This window comes from Lathyrus oleraceus, chromosome 1 (genome assembly GCF_024323335.1).
Source record: "Lathyrus oleraceus cultivar Zhongwan6 chromosome 1, CAAS_Psat_ZW6_1.0, whole genome shotgun sequence".
Lineage (NCBI taxonomy): Eukaryota > Viridiplantae > Streptophyta > Magnoliopsida > Fabales > Fabaceae > Lathyrus > Lathyrus oleraceus.
In genome coordinates, this window is record NC_066579.1 from 117,502,391 (window position 1) to 117,520,023 (window position 17,633).

The 17,633-nt window shown below is 38.0% G+C and overlaps 1 protein-coding gene across 1 annotated transcript; it reads right to left on the reverse strand.

The window, feature by feature from the left end:
* Positions 1-9,847: 9,847 nt before the first annotated feature.
* Positions 9,848-11,550, reverse strand: LOC127094841 (uncharacterized). The gene is made up of 2 exons (XM_051033614.1): positions 11,361-11,550; positions 9,848-11,310 (listed from the first exon to the last, which is right to left on the reverse strand). Exons 1-2 carry the CDS (start codon positions 11,548-11,550, stop codon positions 9,848-9,850), a joined length of 1,653 nt encoding a protein of 550 aa, XP_050889571.1.
* Positions 11,551-17,633: the final 6,083 nt, after the last annotated feature.

Consider the following 17,633-nt stretch of genomic DNA (forward strand, 5'->3'; position numbering starts at 1 on the left):
CACAATAAAGCTCGACTACGGATACTTTAAGAATAGTGTCCTTATGTTTAATATGATCTCATGATTAAGTCACACTTGATACATTAAACGGACTATCTATTCTAGGGACTTTATTAAACAAACATAATAAAGAAAAATCCTTTTTTATTATTAATAAATAATTCTATACAAGTACCAAAAGTATTGGCCTCTAGGGCTTACACCAACAATCTCCCACTAGCACTAGAGCCAATCAGGCATACCCCTAATGTCCATAGATCTAGTATGGCCATCATGCTTCTGCTGCGCAAGAGGCTTTATCAGTGGGTCAACAATATTGTCAAGTGTAGGTACTCTGCATATTTTCACATCTCCTCTATCTATTATCTCTCGAATGAGGTGATAACGCCTAAGTATATGTTTGGATCGTTGGTGAGATCTAGGCTCCTTAGCTTGTGTGATATCACCATTGTTATCACAATAGAGACCAATGGGATCCACAATGCTAGGAACTATGCCAAGTTCACTAATGAACTTTTTGATCCAAACAGCTTCCTTTGTTGCACTTGAGGCAGCAATATACTCGGCCTCGGTTGTAGAATCAGCAACTGTATCTTGCTTTGAACTTTTCCAGCTCACAGCACCACCGTTTAAGCAAAACACATAACCAGATTGCGATCTAAAGTCATCCTTATCTGTCTGGAAGCTAGCATCGATGTATCCAATTACAACCAACTCTTCCTGACCTCAATATATCAAGAATGAGTCCTTAGTCTTTCTCAAATACTTAAGGATATTCTTGACAGCTACCCAATGGGCATCATCAGGATCAGATTGGTACCTACTCGTTGCACTTAAAGCATACGAGACATCTGGTCGAGTACATAACATGGCATACATGATAGATCCTATTGCAGATGCGTATGGAATCTTATTCATGCGATCCCTTTCTTCCTTGGTTGAAGGGGATTGTGTTTTTGATAGACACAGACCATGTTGCATAGGTATGAATCCTTTCTTGGAATCATGCATATTAAAGCGTCTCAGCACTTTGTCTATGTACGTACTCTGACTTAGGCCAAGCAGTTTTTGTGATCTATCTCTATAGATTCTGATTCCTAATATATAGGCTGCTTCACCTAGGTCTTTCATAGAAAAGCATTTCCCCAACCAAGACTTTACTTGTTGCAGGGTAGGGACATCGTTTCCAATGAGTAATATGTCATCTACATATAATACCAGGAAAATGATCATGCTCCCACTAACCTTCTTGTAGACACAAGGCTCATCTTCGTTCTTGATGAATCCATATTGTTTTACCGTTTCATCAAAACGAAGATTCCAGCTTCTGGAAGCTTGCTTCAATCCATAGATTGATCTTTGTAACTTACATATCTTTTGGGCTTCTTCTGGTATGTCAAATCCTTCAAGTTGTGTCATGTACACATCCTCAAGAAGATTCCAATTAAGGAAAGCAATTTTGACATCCATCTGCCATATTTCATAATCATGATATGCAGCGATAGCAAGTAAAATCCGAACAGATTTAAGCATTGCAACTGGTGAAAAGGTTTCATCATAGTCAACCCTATGAATTTGTTTATATCCTTTTGCAACCAGTCTTGCCTTATAGGTATGTACCTTACCATCCATGTCAGTCTTCTTTTTGAAGACCCACTTGCATCCTATAGGGTTAACTCCTACAGGAGGCTCTACCAAGGTCCAAACTTGGTTTGTGTACATGGAATCCATTTCAGATTTCATGGCTTCTAGCCACTTCTCAGACTCGGGACCAGTTATGGCCTCTTGGTAGGTCACAGGCTCATCTTGATCCATGAGTAATACATCACCTTGATCAGTTATGAGATATCCATATCTCTCAGGTATGTGACGTATCCTGCTTGACCTACGCTGGTCTTGTTCTACTTGAGCAGGTTGCTCTTCCACAACTACTTGTGTTTCCTGCTCTAATTCCTCCATAGGTGTACCGATGCTTTGTGATTCTTGAATTTCTTCAAGCTCTACTTTCCTCCCACTGATTCCTTTGGAAATAAAATCCTTTTCTAGGAAAACTCTAGTTCGAGCGACAAATACTTTGCCCTCAGAAGGATTGTAGAAGTAATACCCTCTTGTTTCTTTAGGATACCCCACAAATAAGCATTTGTTAGATTTGGGCTCAAGCTTAGTTGAAATTTGTCATTTCACATAAACTTCGCAACCCCAAATCTTCATGTAAAACATATGTGGTTTCTTACCACTTCATATATCATATGGTGTCTTCTCAACCTTTTTGGATGGAACACAGTTAAGTGTGTAAGCTGTTGTCAATAGTGCATGTCCCCAAAAGGAGTTTGGAAGATCGGCGTGACTCATCATGGATCGGACCATGTCTAACAGGGTTCGATTTCTTCTCTCAGATAGACCATTCCATTGGGGTGTTCCAGGAGGAGTAAGTTGGTATAGGATCCCACACTCTTTCAGATGGTCATCAAACTATAGGACTCTGATTTGCGTTTCATTAAATACACATAACTATATCTACTGAAATCATCAGTAAATGTGATGAAGTACTGAAAACCTCCTCTTGCTAGTATGTTCAGTGGTCCACATACATCAGTATGTATGAGGGCCAAAAGATCATTAGCTCTTTCACCTTTTCCTGTGAATGGAGACTTTGTCATATTTCCAATTAAACAAGATATGTATGTCTCATATGATTCATAATCAAAAGAGTCCAACAATCCATCTTTATGGAGTTTGGAAATGCGCTTCTCATTTATATGGCCTAATCGACAATGCCAAAGGTAAGTTGGATTTAACTCATTAGGTTTCATCCTTTTAGTATTAATGTTATAAATAAGCATTTCAAGATCAAGGACATATAGTCCATTGTTCATTTGTGCAGTAGCATAGAATATATCATTCAAATAAATTGAGCAACAATTGTTCTTTATTATAAATGAAAAACCAAACTTGTCCAAACAAGAAACGGAAATAATATTCCTGCTAATTGCAGGTACATAATAACAGTTCTCTAACTGAATTATTAAACCACTAGGTAAAGTCAATACATAAGTTCCTACGGCTAAAGCAGCAACCTTTGCTCCATTGCCAACTCGTAGGTCAACTTCACCTTTTGCCAAATCTCTACTCCTTTTTAGTCCCTGCACATTGGTACAAATGTGAGAACCGCATCCAATATCTAATACCCATGATGCAGAAGTAGATAAATTAATTTCAATAACAAAAATACCTGAAGTTGAAGTCTCTACTCCATTCTTCTTATTTTCCAGGTACTTTGGGCAGTTTCTCTTCCAGTGTCCGGTCTTACCGCAATGGAAACAGGTGTCTTCTTTTGCTATGCCTCCACTAGGCTTCAAAGCAGCAACAGTGGGTTTGGGTTTGGCAACTTCCTTGCCTTTCCCTTTATCACCCTGCTTGGTAGGCCTTTTGTTCTGCCTCTTTCCATTTCCGATCATCAGAATTGACTTCCCTTTTGACTTCAGATTCTGCTCAACAGTTCTTAACATGGCTAGCAGTCCAGGAAGAGATTTGTCCATATCATTCATATTGAAATTTAGGACAAATTGACTGAATCTATCTAGTAACGATTGCAATATTAAATCAGTCGCAAGTTCCTTTCCGAGGGGAAAACCCAACCTCTCAAGGTTTTCCACATACCCAATCATCTTGAGCACATGGGGACCTACAAGGGCTCCCTCAGCTAACTTGCCTTGAAAAAAGGATTTTGAAACTTCAAACCTTTCATGCCTTGCTTGCTCTTGATAGAGCATCTTGAGGTGTTCGATCATATCGAACGCTGCCATGTTCTCATGTTGCTTTTGCAACTCTGAGTTCATGGTAGCTAGCATGAGACAAGCAGTTTCATTGGCATCATTGACATGCTTCTTATAAGCATCTCTTTCTGCCTTAGGTGCAGAACTAGGAGGTTCCTCTTCTGGAACAGGTTTCTCCAAGACATACAACTTTCTATCATGTTTGAGGATAATCCTCAAATTTCGGTGCCAATCCAGAAAATTTGTCCCAGACAATTTTTCCTTGTCAAGGATTGGTCGCAAAATGTTGTTAGAGGTGTTTGTTGTCATGGTAATCTACATGAAAATAATGAAAATGTAAGTATCAATAACATATTTAATTAGGCCTTTAATTAAATATGCTCCCACTATTTTACTCAAAACAAATGACCCTCACCATTTGATTCAGAAAATCCCGTTGGAAGATTTTCTAGTGGGTCGAGATCCATATTTCACTTTGTTTTAAGTCCACGTAGACGAATTACACAAAACTAGGTTATTTAGGTAGGAACTCCTTCCAATTGTATCTAATATAACTCTCGAATATTTTAGTTGGGTGAATAACTCCTTATTCCAATCCATCACATGGATCATTTCCAACTCTTGCTTCTAAACATATATAATCTTATTATAATTTGTTTAGTTAAGTTTGACCCATTATTTTAGCAATTGGATATTACAATTATCCCATCGCACCTTACTAATATAGAACATGCACCTCACGTAGGCGAAACCTACCTTATCCGATACTAGTCTTGATGAGTGATAAAACTTGGAAAGCATAAACTTAATATTTAATTTGAGGGAATTTGCAATTATTCTGATCTCACCGGCTTATTTATCATATAAATCGTCTCTCACATGCATCAACATACATTCATATGTAGGAGAATTGCCATCCAAGGCGCAGCGGAATTAAAAAATTTCTCCATTTAGTGATCCTTACGAATGGGCATGATCAGTGATAGAATCGTTACCTCTTGTGGCGATTCAAACCTTTGGTGCAGATCTCTGATAATGATCAAAACCTTTGATACAGATCCACGGGGCAATCACGAACGTTGAACGATGACAACGTCTCTACTCAGTCCACACGAACGGATTCCTTCAATCGCAGTGCTAGCTGTTATGAATGAAGGCTTTGAGTGAGAGAAAGAGGGAAACAAAATTCCAAGTCTCTACTTGAATTTCTGTCTGAGTGGATTGGAGTGACAATGCTTCTACCCAAGGGGTTCTATTTATAGAACCACTTGTGTGGGCTTCAAGCTAAAAAGCCCACTTAAGTGTATTTTGGCCCATATCTTATAATATGCCCAAAATCACTTAAGTATTTGGTACCTTACCATATTTCATCTCCCACTTAAGTGCACCGTACCTTACAGTGTTCCTTAGTTACTCTATCTCTCATCAATCCGTCCTTTGTGTGTGACCCTATAGGTTTTCGCGACGTTGGCAATTATATTAAATTACGCATTTTACATAATAAACAGTGAGCGGTATCTAACAACACATCGCTGCTACCCAAGTCACGAAAATGTCATGTGATCTGACAAAACCTCCTGTGATAATAATTATGTGTATAATTACCCCTTTGCCCTTATGTCTATATTGAACACAAGGTATAGACCGTGTCACCCTTGTCCAGTTCAATATTGGGCCCATAGACATTTATCCTGTTATGCAGGATGGGCAAATTTCATCTAGGACACTCATGTCCCTCAGTATGCTTTGTGGAGTACCCATCAACTGTCTTTATGGTTATCCAGTTATGGACAACGTTGGATCAGCAACAAAGCACTCGACTCTACATCTAGGATCCATAGTGGTTTCAGGTCGAAGAGTGGTATACACTATTATCACCATGAGAATAACTTATGACACTTTGCATAACTTTCTATATAGTATTCTCATAGCGGGTCAATCCGGTATAAATATTACTCCTAATATTCATACCTATGTTTAAGACTTGATAACTCTTTATCCATGATCCATGAGATGTGATCATCAATCTACAAACATAATAGTCTTAATGCTTTAATGTTATCCCACTTCACACTAAAGCTCGACTACGGATATTTTTAAGAATAGTGCCCTTATGTTTAATGTGTTCTCATGATTAAGTCACACTTAATACATTAATCGGACTATCTATTCCAGGGACTTTATTAATCAACCATAATAAAGAAAATGCCTTTTATTATTAATAAATAATTCGATACAAGTACCAAAAGTATTGGCCTCTAGGGCTTACACCAACATCATATGCATCAACATACATACATAATGAAACAGTTATGGCCCCTAGCGCAATTGTTCTCCCAAGCCAATGAGAGAACCTAAGTTAACCTAATAACGATCTAAGCTTCTCCAAGCAAGATCTTCAAGGTTGTCCTCCTTTGATATTGAATTCTTATCTTTCTTCATAACATTACATTACATAAAAGAAACTAGTTTTACATACGAGGGAGTGAGATGAGAAAAGAAGTTACATTAAGAGATTAAAAGAGAGGCACAACACGCAGGTCGTATTTTAAAACCCAAAACAAAATAAAGGAAAACTAAGGCCATAACCGATCACCACAAGACAATAATAATAAACACATTATTATTATTAATTTTAATTCTTTTAATTAATTAAAACCAAATTAAATTTTGGCGACCGATCATACTACGCGGAGTTAGCCGAGGGTCTGCTGCCCGAAATTTTTAATGAACAATTCATTTGAAATCGACGTATTTTTCGCATCAACACTTGATACTTTAAAGCACAACTCTTGCACAGTCACAACCCTAATCACATAACTCTTTAACAACACAACCCTTTTGCCGTCATTAACCCTAATGCATAACTTTTTGACAACACAACCCTTGTGCCGTCATTAACCCTAATGCACCAATTTCAGACCGTCAAACACATCTCGATTGTTGATTCAGTATGATTGATCAACATGTCATTGCTTCACCATACTAATGTCGGATCAAGAAGCAAACGACCATCGATCGCTCAAAGGAAAACAACCATTAAGTGTTTGAATGAATGAAACAGAAACAATATATCATATATACCGTATTTTGCATCAGGATTACTTATATCATATATATAAATTGATCGATCTCAATTTAATTACTTGTTTATTCTTTGATTCGTTCTGTCTTTTAATCGTATTAATACGAAAAATACAGAAAATAAACAGCTATCAGATGCATGGTTTCATAACCAGGCTCTGATACCACTGAAGGAGAAGGGCAATCCAAAATGCAGCGGAATTTAAAATTTCTCCTTTAATGATCCTTACGAATGGGCATGATCAGTGATAGAATCGTTACCTCTTGTGGCGATTATAACCTTTGATGCAGATCTACGGAGCGATCATGAACGTTGAATGATGACAATGCCTCTACTCAGTCCACACGAACGGATTCCTTCAATCTCAGTGCTAGCTGCTACGAATGAAGGCTTTGAATGAGTGAGTGAGTGAGTGAGAGAGAGAGAGAGAGAGAGAGAGAGAGAGAAAATGAAATTGCAACTACAACAATGCTTCTACACAAGGGTTCTATTTATAGAACCACTTGTGGGCTGCAAGATAAAAAGCCCACTCACGTGTATATGGCCCATATCTTATAATATGCCAAAATCACTTAAGCGCGTGGTACCTTACCATATTTCGTATTCTACTTAAGTACACCGTACCTTACGATGTTCTATAATTCACTTAAGGGCACCGTACATTACGGTATTCCTTAATTACTCTATCTCTCATCAATCTGTCCTTTGTGTGTGACCCTATAGGTTTTCGCGGCATTGGCAATTATATTAAACCACGTATTTAACATAATAAACAGTGAGCGGTATCTAGCAACACATCACTGCTACCCAAGACACGAAAATGTCATGTGATCTGACAAATCCTTCTGTGATAATAATTATGTGTAGAATTACCCTTTTGCCTTTATGTCTATATTGAACACAAGGCATAAACCGTGCCATCCTTGTGCAGTTCAATATTGGGCCCATAGACATTTATCCTGTTACGCAGGATGGGAAAATTCCATCCAGGTCACTCATGTCCCTTAGCATGCTTCGTGGAGTACCCATCAACTGCCTTTATGGTCATCCAATTACAGACAATGTTTGATCAGCAATAAGGCACTCGACTCTACATATAGGATCCATAGTGGTTTCAGGTCGAAGGGTGGTATACACCATTATCGCCATGAGAATAACTTATGACACTTTGCATAACATTCTATATAGTATTCTCATAGCGGGTCAATCCAGTATAAATATTACTCTTAATATTCATACCTATGTTTAAGACTTGATAACTCCTTATCCATGATCCATGAGATGTGATCATCAGTCTATATACATAATAGTCTTAATGCTTTAATGTTATCCCACTTCACAATAAAGCTCGACTACGAATACTTTAAGAATAGTGTCCTTATGTTTAATATGATCTCATGATTAAGTCACACTTGATACATTAAACGGACTATCTATTCTAGGTACTTTATTAAACAAACATAATAAAGAAAAAGCCTTTTTTATTATTAATAAATAATTCGATACAAGTACCAAAACTATTAGCCTCTAGGGCTTACACCAACAGTGACTTCTATCTAAGAACTCTTAGATATGAGACCCTACTCACTCCCCCTCAATCACAGCAGTGATACTAGAACAAATACCACAAAGAAAGAAGATACACTTCAAGAACACACACTTGATCTTGCTTAAAAGCTTCAATCAAGTAAACAAATACACTCGTACTTCAAAGCTTAGAGTGGACAAATTTTAACTCAAAACTCAGTCCAATTCACACATCAACAAGATGAATGAATGGATCATAATTCACAAAATCACATTAGGCTGACAACCCTAATACTCACTGACTTTAATGTTCGTATATTCTCTGTCCCATTACACAGGGTTTACATGGTCTTTAAATAGAAGCTTTATGAATGGGCCTGGGCAACATGAAACCCTAATCCTATCTAATGCGTATTCCCTAGGAATTAGTAACAAATCATTCCTCTTTGGGAAACATAATATTTTGGCTTTAAATAGAATTACTCCTTGAATAACGCATGCAATCTCCACATAAGCACACAAAGACTTGCATGAAAAGCGCAACAACAAAACACATAACATTCAGACTGAATGTTCTGTATGTACATGTCTTAACATCGGGTCTGATATCTTGAATAAATCCTGCACAACCATATTAAACAACCTACAGAAAGTTGATATCACATGTCAAGACTACAAGCGTGACATCTTGTGATAACACTAAGTTTTTACCAAAATTGATGCCAATACATAGAACCAACAAACTCCCCCTTTGGTAAATTTTGGCTAAAACAAACAACAGATCACACGATCGCAAGAAATCAATCAAAGTATCAGTTCAACAGCAGAAGTAAACATATACACATTACTAGCAAAAATAACAACTAGTAAACACACAAGCGCTTGTACTCAGAACACACCATCTCCCCATTCAGCAAGCAACAACCTGCTTCACTCAGACAGAACACAGAGAAACCTCCCCTTGTGCCAAACAAATAAACACTAGAAAATTCTCCCCCCTTGTATCAGACAAACAGAGCAACAACAACACAGATACTCATCTACATCATCTATAGCTACTTCTCCCCCTTTTTAGCCAAAAGAGACCAAAGAGACAAAATAAATGTTCATCTAGTCATAACCTGAAATATCAAAAGTTAAAAAGTTACAACACCAAGTTCATACACAGCTGAAAGAATGCTGAGAAACAAATCAACAAAGTAATACCAAAAACAAGGAAATCCACCAAAACAGCAAAAAACCATCAAACCAATAGGGACCAAAGACAAAAGAGCTACTCAGTAGAGCTTGAGTTTGCAGCTTCATCAGCACCAGAAACAAAATTGCCACTTGTATCATCATGGTTAGTAGACCTCTCACTAGAGGTATGAGCTTCAGCTTCTTCTTCATGTTTGACATTAGCATGATCAATATTTTCACCCTTAGCCTGCTCCAGGCTTGCAATCAAGGCTTCCAACGATTATTTTCTAGCTGTGGCTATCCTTATCCCTTCACCTAGCTCTTTGTATGTCTCCTTAAGCTTAGCAATAGCTCCAACTTTTGAGGCCGACCTCTTCATGGAAGATGTGAGGACAATATCCTCGACATGACTTCCTTCAAACAGTTTGTAGTGCACAGACAGAGCAGGTTTTCTTCTACTAGGTAAGTCATTAGAGCATAGAATACCAGGATGTTGATTCAAGATAATACCATAGATCATAGAGGGAAAGGCAATTGGCAGCTTAATTGCATTAGTAGTTGCATGCTTGATGATTTGTTCAAACATAAATCTACCATAGTCAAAATTCACTTTTGTTCTAACAGCAAAAATAAACCTCCCAATAGTATTAGAAATGTTGGAGATATGGTTGGTAGGGACCCAGTTGGCAGCTCCTATTTTATGCAGGATATCATACTTGACAGTCAACTTCCCAGCAGGAAGATGCTTTTTAACAGGCCAAACTTTCACCTGCCTAGCTGTAATCTCCCTACATACTTGATTGTCTGTAACTTCTAATTCTCCTGCACCCTCAATTTTTCTGCCTAGAAAATTATTAATAACAGTAGGAGAGAATGTTATACACTTACCCCTCGCATACACCTTGCAGAACTCCTTGCTGTTCTTATCAGCAATATCCTCAGGAATGTTAACAATAAATTCCTTAACTAAACCTTCATAGCATGGAGAGAACCCAACAACATTTTTCAACAACCCAACAACTTTTATCAGGTCCATGACCTCCTTGACATCAGCATCATCTTTTCCCAACTCCCTTTCCGCAGCTACCCTTCTCTGAATCACAAATTTCCACTTAGCAGCTCCATCCTCAAGATGGAAGGAGATATTATCCAAATGAACAACAAGGACTTTACCAGGAGACTTCCTAACAGTGGTTTTCTTCACAGGCGAGATGTCAGGGACATCTTCCTCAACATCCTCTTCAGGCTCAGAATCATCTCTGACCTTCCTCTTCTTTACTTCAACCTTGCTCCATGGTTTGGAGGGACCAATACCAGCAATCTTCTTGGCTTTTCTAGCTGACATAAGTTCAGCCACATATTTTCCTTTGCGAGTCTTCATGCGTTTAGCCACACTTGGCTTCATGTGATGAATCAAGATTTCCTCTTGATCATCAGAGCTACCATCCTCTAGATCAATCACAACATTTGCATCATCATGCTTCTCATAGTGGGAAGCATTAGCAGTGTGAGAAGCCAGAGATTTCCCTTTCTCAGACATGGTCTTCCCTAGAGAGCGCAACCCTTCAGCAGCCAAGTCCTTGTCAGAACTGGAGGAATCGTCATCCTTATCACTATGTTGTTCAACCTCAGGAGAGGGGTACATTTGAGAAAGGGGAGTAGAAACCCCCTTCATAGAGTGGCCTTTATTAAGAATTCTAGTGACTAGGTCTCTTATAACACGATCAGTGTAGTGTGTATCTCCTTAGAGTTAGTGACAAGAGTTGAACCAGAAGGAATACAAGAGGGGTTACCTTGATTGGAGCATGTAGAAGCTGAGACATCAATGGAGATGGGTTGGTTCAAATTAATATCCGCGCCGGGAATAACAGAGAGAGGAGCAACATCCAGAATCTCATCATCAGGGATGCCCATGGGAGGAGCACTAACCTTTGGAGTAGACTTGGTATTTTTTGAAGCAGATGTATTTTGATGTTGTGACATTTTGGAGTTTTTCTGGAAAAGGTAATGTTGCCCTAACAGAGGAATATGAAGAAAGAGAAGGAAGATGGAAGAGTTGGAGTAGGTAATGATGTTGTGGGGGTAGCGTGTGAGGATGGTATTTCCAAAACAAGGTGAAGATTTACCATAATGAGGGCATTTTATTTTAGGCACATAGACAATAATTTGATTACTTTTTCCACTTCATATTAATTGTTACAAGTCTTCATAAATGCAAATCCCTAATTTTCCTCTCAGGAATTCAAACTGATTTGCGTCCAAAGCCTTTGTAAAAATATCAGCTAACTGCATCTCAGTAGCAACATGCTCTAAGACTACAGTCTTATCCTCCACAAGTTCTCTAATAAAATGGTGACGAATATCAATATGTTTGGTCCTGCTGTGTTGAATAGGGTTCTTTCAGATGTTTATAGCATTCAGGTTATCACAGTACAATGTCATGACATATTGTGTGACATTGTATTCAGTCAACATTTGTTTCATCCACACCAGTTGAGAACAACTACTTCCAGCTGCTATGTATTCAGCTTCAGCAGTAGACAGCGAAACACAATTTTTGTTTCTTACTAAACCACGATATTAAGTTGTTCCCCAAGAAGAAACATCCTCCTGATGTGTTTTTCCTATCATCAGCACTTCCAGCCCAATCAGCATCACAATATCCAAACATCCCAGATTCAGATCCATGAGTGTATAGCATCCCATAGTTACAAGTGCCATTGACATATTTCAGGATCCTTTTCACTTGGTTGATATGGCTCACCTTTGGTTCAACTTGATATCTAGCACATACACCTACTGCAAAAGCAATGTCAGGTCTGCTTGCTGTAAGATATAGCAGACTCCCTATCATGCTTCTATAGAGACTTTGATCCACACTGACCCCATTTTCATCTTTAGACACCTTCAAATGAGTATGAGCAGGTGTCCTCTTGTGGCATGCATTCCATGGCAAACTTCTTAACAATATTCTTGGCGTATTTACTTTGAGATGGAAAGATAGAATCTTCCATCTGCTTGACTTGCAGGCCAAGAAAATAGGTCAGTTCACCAACAAAGCTCATTTCAAATTCAGTCTGCATTTGCTCAACAAAATGTTGAACCATCTTACTTGACATCCCACCAAACACAATATCATCCACATAGATCTGAGCAACCATGAGCTTTCCTCCTTCATCTTTGACAAATAAAGTCTTATCAATGTCTCCTTTTCTGTACCCATTATCAATAAGAAACATTGTGAGTCTCTCATACCAAGCTCTAGGAGCTTGTTTCAACCCATAAAGAGCTTTCCTCGACTTATACACATACCTTGGAAGATTTGGGTCTTTGAATCCCTTTGGTTGTTCAACATATACTTCCTCATTCAAGTAGCCATTTAAGAAGGCACTTTTCACATCCATTTGGAAGAGTTTAAACTTCAGAATACATGCCACTCCTAGCAATAATCTAATGGACTCCAGGCGAGCTACAAGAGCAAATGTTTCATCAAAGTCAACTCCTTCAACTTGAGTGTATCCTTGTGCTACCAATCTTGCTTTATTTCTAGTAACCACACCTTTTTCATCAGATTTATTCTTGTAAATCCACTTTGTTCTAATAACATTTATTCCTTCTGGTCTTGGAACCAATTCCCATGCTTCATTTCTCTTGAATTGGCCTAACTCTTCCTGCATGGCATTGATCCATAATTCATTAGTTAAAGCTTCTTTAACATTCTTAGGCTCAATCTTTGACACAAACACATGCATGTGAGATCACTTCCCTTGATCTAGTGGTGACCCCTTTATTTGGATCTCCTATAATGAGATCTTTAGGATGATCCTTCTGAATTCTGCTAGAGGGTCCCTTATTTACTTGATCAGCTGCAGGTTCAGCTTGAGTGGACTCACTCTCACTACTTTTATCAGGGAGTTCAGTTGGGGCATCATTCAGAAATGTTTCAACATCGTCTGTGACATCAGTCTCTTGATCATCAACAATAACATTGATAGATTCCATCATAACTCTAATTCTGGAATTAAAAACTCTAAAGGCTCTATTGTTTGTTGAGTAGCCCAGAAATATTCCTTCATCACTCTCGGGGTCCATTTTCCTTCTTTGTTCACGATCAACCAGGATATAGCACTTACTACCAAACACATGGAAGTATTTGACAATAGGTCTTCTTCCCTTCCAGACTTCATATAAAGTGGTTGAGGTTCCTTTTCTCAAGGCTACTCTGTTGTGAACATAACAAGCAGTGTTCATCGCTTCATCCCAAAAGTGGTAAGGCAACTTCTTAGCATGAATCATAGTGTAAGACCCCAATTTTGGCCCTAAGATCCCTCATGGCCCATAACATCTCATATCATGGCCTCAAGGATCATTGCATACCCTAGCTTCCCTCCTAGTGGGTGGGATACCTTGTGAGTATGGCTCTTGATCACCAAGCATGTATTGCATTGGTATATCATTGCTTTTCATATGTTTACTAACCAAATGTACAAAAATATTGTCATCTAACCATGTTGCTTGCAGCTGAAGCAATCATCAGTCAATCAGTCAAATCAGGCCTTGAGCATTAGATGGTGACCATTCTTGAATAATTTGGACACCATGATCATTCACTAAGAGTTCATATAACTTGTGATATCATTTGGAATCAAGATCTCAATTGAAAGAGGTTTGAAATTCATCAGAACATGGCCCAGTCAAGAAAAGTCAACAAAAGTCAACTGTGGTCAACTGTGCATTTAATCAGGGATTGGAAGGTGTGAGATGGTTAGAAAGGTCTCATTCATGTCCATATAAGCTTCATTTGGCATTTCAAGGATCAAGGTTGAAGGAATTGAAGTCAGACAAAAAGTTTCCCAAAATGGAAATGACCTGTAATTCTCACCTGCCAAAAATGGAAAGTTTTGCTCCTCAAATTTACTTCATGATACAAGCTTCAAATCAAAATTTGTCCAACATGAAAGTTGAAGATCTTGTCCTCACCATTCCAAAAAGTCCAAGAACTTGAAAATCCCATGTATGGTTGTCAAGTTATGGTCCAGTGAATTTCAAAAATGACCCATAATCAGAAGGGCATAACTTCCACATGGGGTGTCCAAATTGGGTGTTCTTTATATGCACAAACTCCATTTGACATGTATTTTCATGGTGCATAATTGGATTTCTTCAAAAAAGGTCAATGCAAAAAGTCAAATTTCAACTGTACAGTTAAAAGGACCAGGGGCAAAATTGTCCAACTTGTGAAATAATTGGAATTTTTGAGTGGGGATTTTTGCAACACCTCACAAATGGCATTTGAAACTTGTTGGAATGTTCATAACATGCCAAGGCCTCATGGTTTGAGATTTCACTTTTGAAATGAACTTGAAAAATGAACAAAGTGCCATGACATAGTGAAATTGAGAAATATACATTCAATGGACATGGGACCAATTCCATTAGCTCCTAAATGAGATTTGTGACTTGTTCAAGTTGAGAAATCACTGTTACATTGGTCATAGCCATCCAAGGGCAAAAATGCCAAAATACACACATAAGCTCATTTTGCTAATCACTATTTTTTTGCTAATCTTGATTATGAGTTGGATTAAGAGCATCATATATAAGCCTAATTGTAACAGAAACTGACGACACTAATCACAATTCACAGATCCAAAAGCAAAAACTCTCAAAGTCTCTCATTTTTCTCTCATTTTTTCCATTTTTCACCAAGAACTTTTTGCATCAATTCATCAATTTCTACTAATCTTTGTGCTAGTTCTTGGTGAATTCATCATTTGTAGGTGTTTTCGAAGCTCTGTTTTCAGGTATTGGATCAAGAAGCGCTCACGATTCCAACTGTCCAAGCTTGCTCCATTAATGGTGAATCGCGATTTGGTGCGGTAGAAGCAACCTCCATCGAACCTAAGCATCGTATCCAATTTCTTGCAGCTTCTAGTCCATCTGTTTTTGGTCGAGAGGCGCAAAGAGCACGCGAATTATCACTGCCATAGCAAGGTACTCAAAATTCGAGTCTCATGATTCTTTCGATTTTCATATGCGTGTTGTAGTTTGTTAGATGTAGTTTATCATGTTAGGCCTGGTTTGTGAAACGATGAACAAGAAGGTGTTTGATCCTGCTTCCTGCGTTTCCAATTTGAATTGCTGTTTCCCGCTGGATTGGGCGAACCACAACACGCCAACGCATTAAAACAACACGGCGCCGTTTTGGCCTTGGACTCCATTATTACGAAAATGCCACTCGTTATATAATTAGTTCATTTAGTAATTAAATAAATATTTCAATAAATCCACAAATCTTTAAAAAAATCATAGATTAATCATGCTTAGTCCAAATAATTTGGGACTTTTTTTGTTAGATCCCATTTTTTCTCTAGAATTTTTTAGGCATAGTGATGCAAGTTGTGCCTGGTATTTTTTAGATTGGTTTAGGGATCTTTGTCATGTGTGCTAATTTTATGTGTTTCACCATTTTAATCATAAAATAATCATGCTAGCTCCAAATTAATTGAAAATTTATATGTTGATTCTTAACTCATGCCTGGAGATTTTGATGCATCATTTGTAATTTTTAGACCTCTGGTTTGCTAGATGTGATTAATTCTTTTTGAGTGTGACAATATGTGTCACACTTTGATATGCTGAGTTTATGAATTATTTTTCCATGCTTCCATTAGGCCTATGGTTCTGATTTTTTGCATGAGATACCTTTGACATGTTAACTTTCAACATGAATTTTTGTGGATTTTAATAATCCATTTTCTAATTGATTAGGATTTTTGTTTGCTGCTTAGCATTTTTAGGGCCTTGCTTGTGTAACATTTTTTCATATGTTGCCAAATCCTCATCCCTAATCCTATGAATAAGAAATTTGGTGGGGTAGTTCCTAACATGTATAGCTTTCATTTGGCTTTGGTCCCATTCATTTCCCATTTAATATCACTGTTTACCATTTGATTGAAGTTAGTGTACATGTTGTGACCTTAATTTGGTTGTGTTTTTGCATGCCTTAACATGTTGATTTAATTGATATAGCTCCACTAGTCCAAATTGCATGAAAATTGATATGCAGCTTGTTGAACATGTTCTGTTTAGGATATAATTTTTGTGGAATTTACGGTGCTGTTTTGATATTTTTTGGATTGAAATCATTCTGGTTGTTCATATGTGATTCAACATTGCTTACTTTGTCTTAATTTGTGCATAAAATGAGATTAGTGCATAGTTTGGATGTGAGACCAATTGGGATCCCTTTGTAATTGAAATATCTTGGTTTTGATCATGTTTTACTTGCTGTTTTACATTTTTTCCCTCCTTTGGACCCTAGGCTTGGCCTAGTGGTCTTGTTACTTATGTTTGAGCTTGACTTTGGCTTTTCAGGTTAAAAAGCTAATGCCTTAAGGAGGTTGATTCATAATTGAGTTGTTTACTTTGATCATTGTCGACTAACCTATTTGTGTTGTAGGGTACTTGGTTCACATGGACTTGGTGCTATGCACATCATTGTTTGATTGTTGATTGATTCTTATTGTTGTTGTTTTGTTTATGTTGGGATGCTGATTATATTTGACTGATTTCAGGTACCCCTAGTTGCTCAGTTCTCTTAAGAACTTGCATTGCTTTGCTTAAATACCAATTTGCATTGAGGTAGACTCCCTATTCTTCATGTAGTCTGGAGACCCGGCCTGTTATTTGGCCGGGCAAACTGTCTGAAGTCCTCCTTAAGAGGCAATGTTTGTGATTGTTTATGTTTGTCCCAAGCAGGAAAAGTCCTCATTTGAGGCAATTGGTGGATATAAGAGATATGTAGCCTATCTCCCACTATTCTGTGAGTCTTCTCCTTGCTCCCATTACATGGTTGTAGCATGGAGATCCCAACCCAAGATCTATCGAGTCAATAAAATGTGGAGAGAGTTCCATCTTTCTGAACTCCCACACCTTCTGATATTCAATACTCTCTCTGACCAGAGATAAGAGTGATGAGGCACACCCCTCATATCCTTTCATCTGCTTCACCTTAGCCCCTCAATGGCAAGGTTAAGAGCAACTTGAACCCTATTACAGTTGGC

Excerpts from the sequence above, each read along its gene's own strand:
- LOC127094841 (XM_051033614.1), bottom strand. The coding sequence starts at position 11,550 with ATGTCACAACATCAAAATACATCTGCTTCAAAAAATACCAAGTCTACT. Across the intron at positions 11,311-11,360 it reads TTCTACATGCTCCAATCAAG|GAGATACACACTACACTGAT; the intron begins GTAACCCCTCTT and ends ACTAACTCTAAG.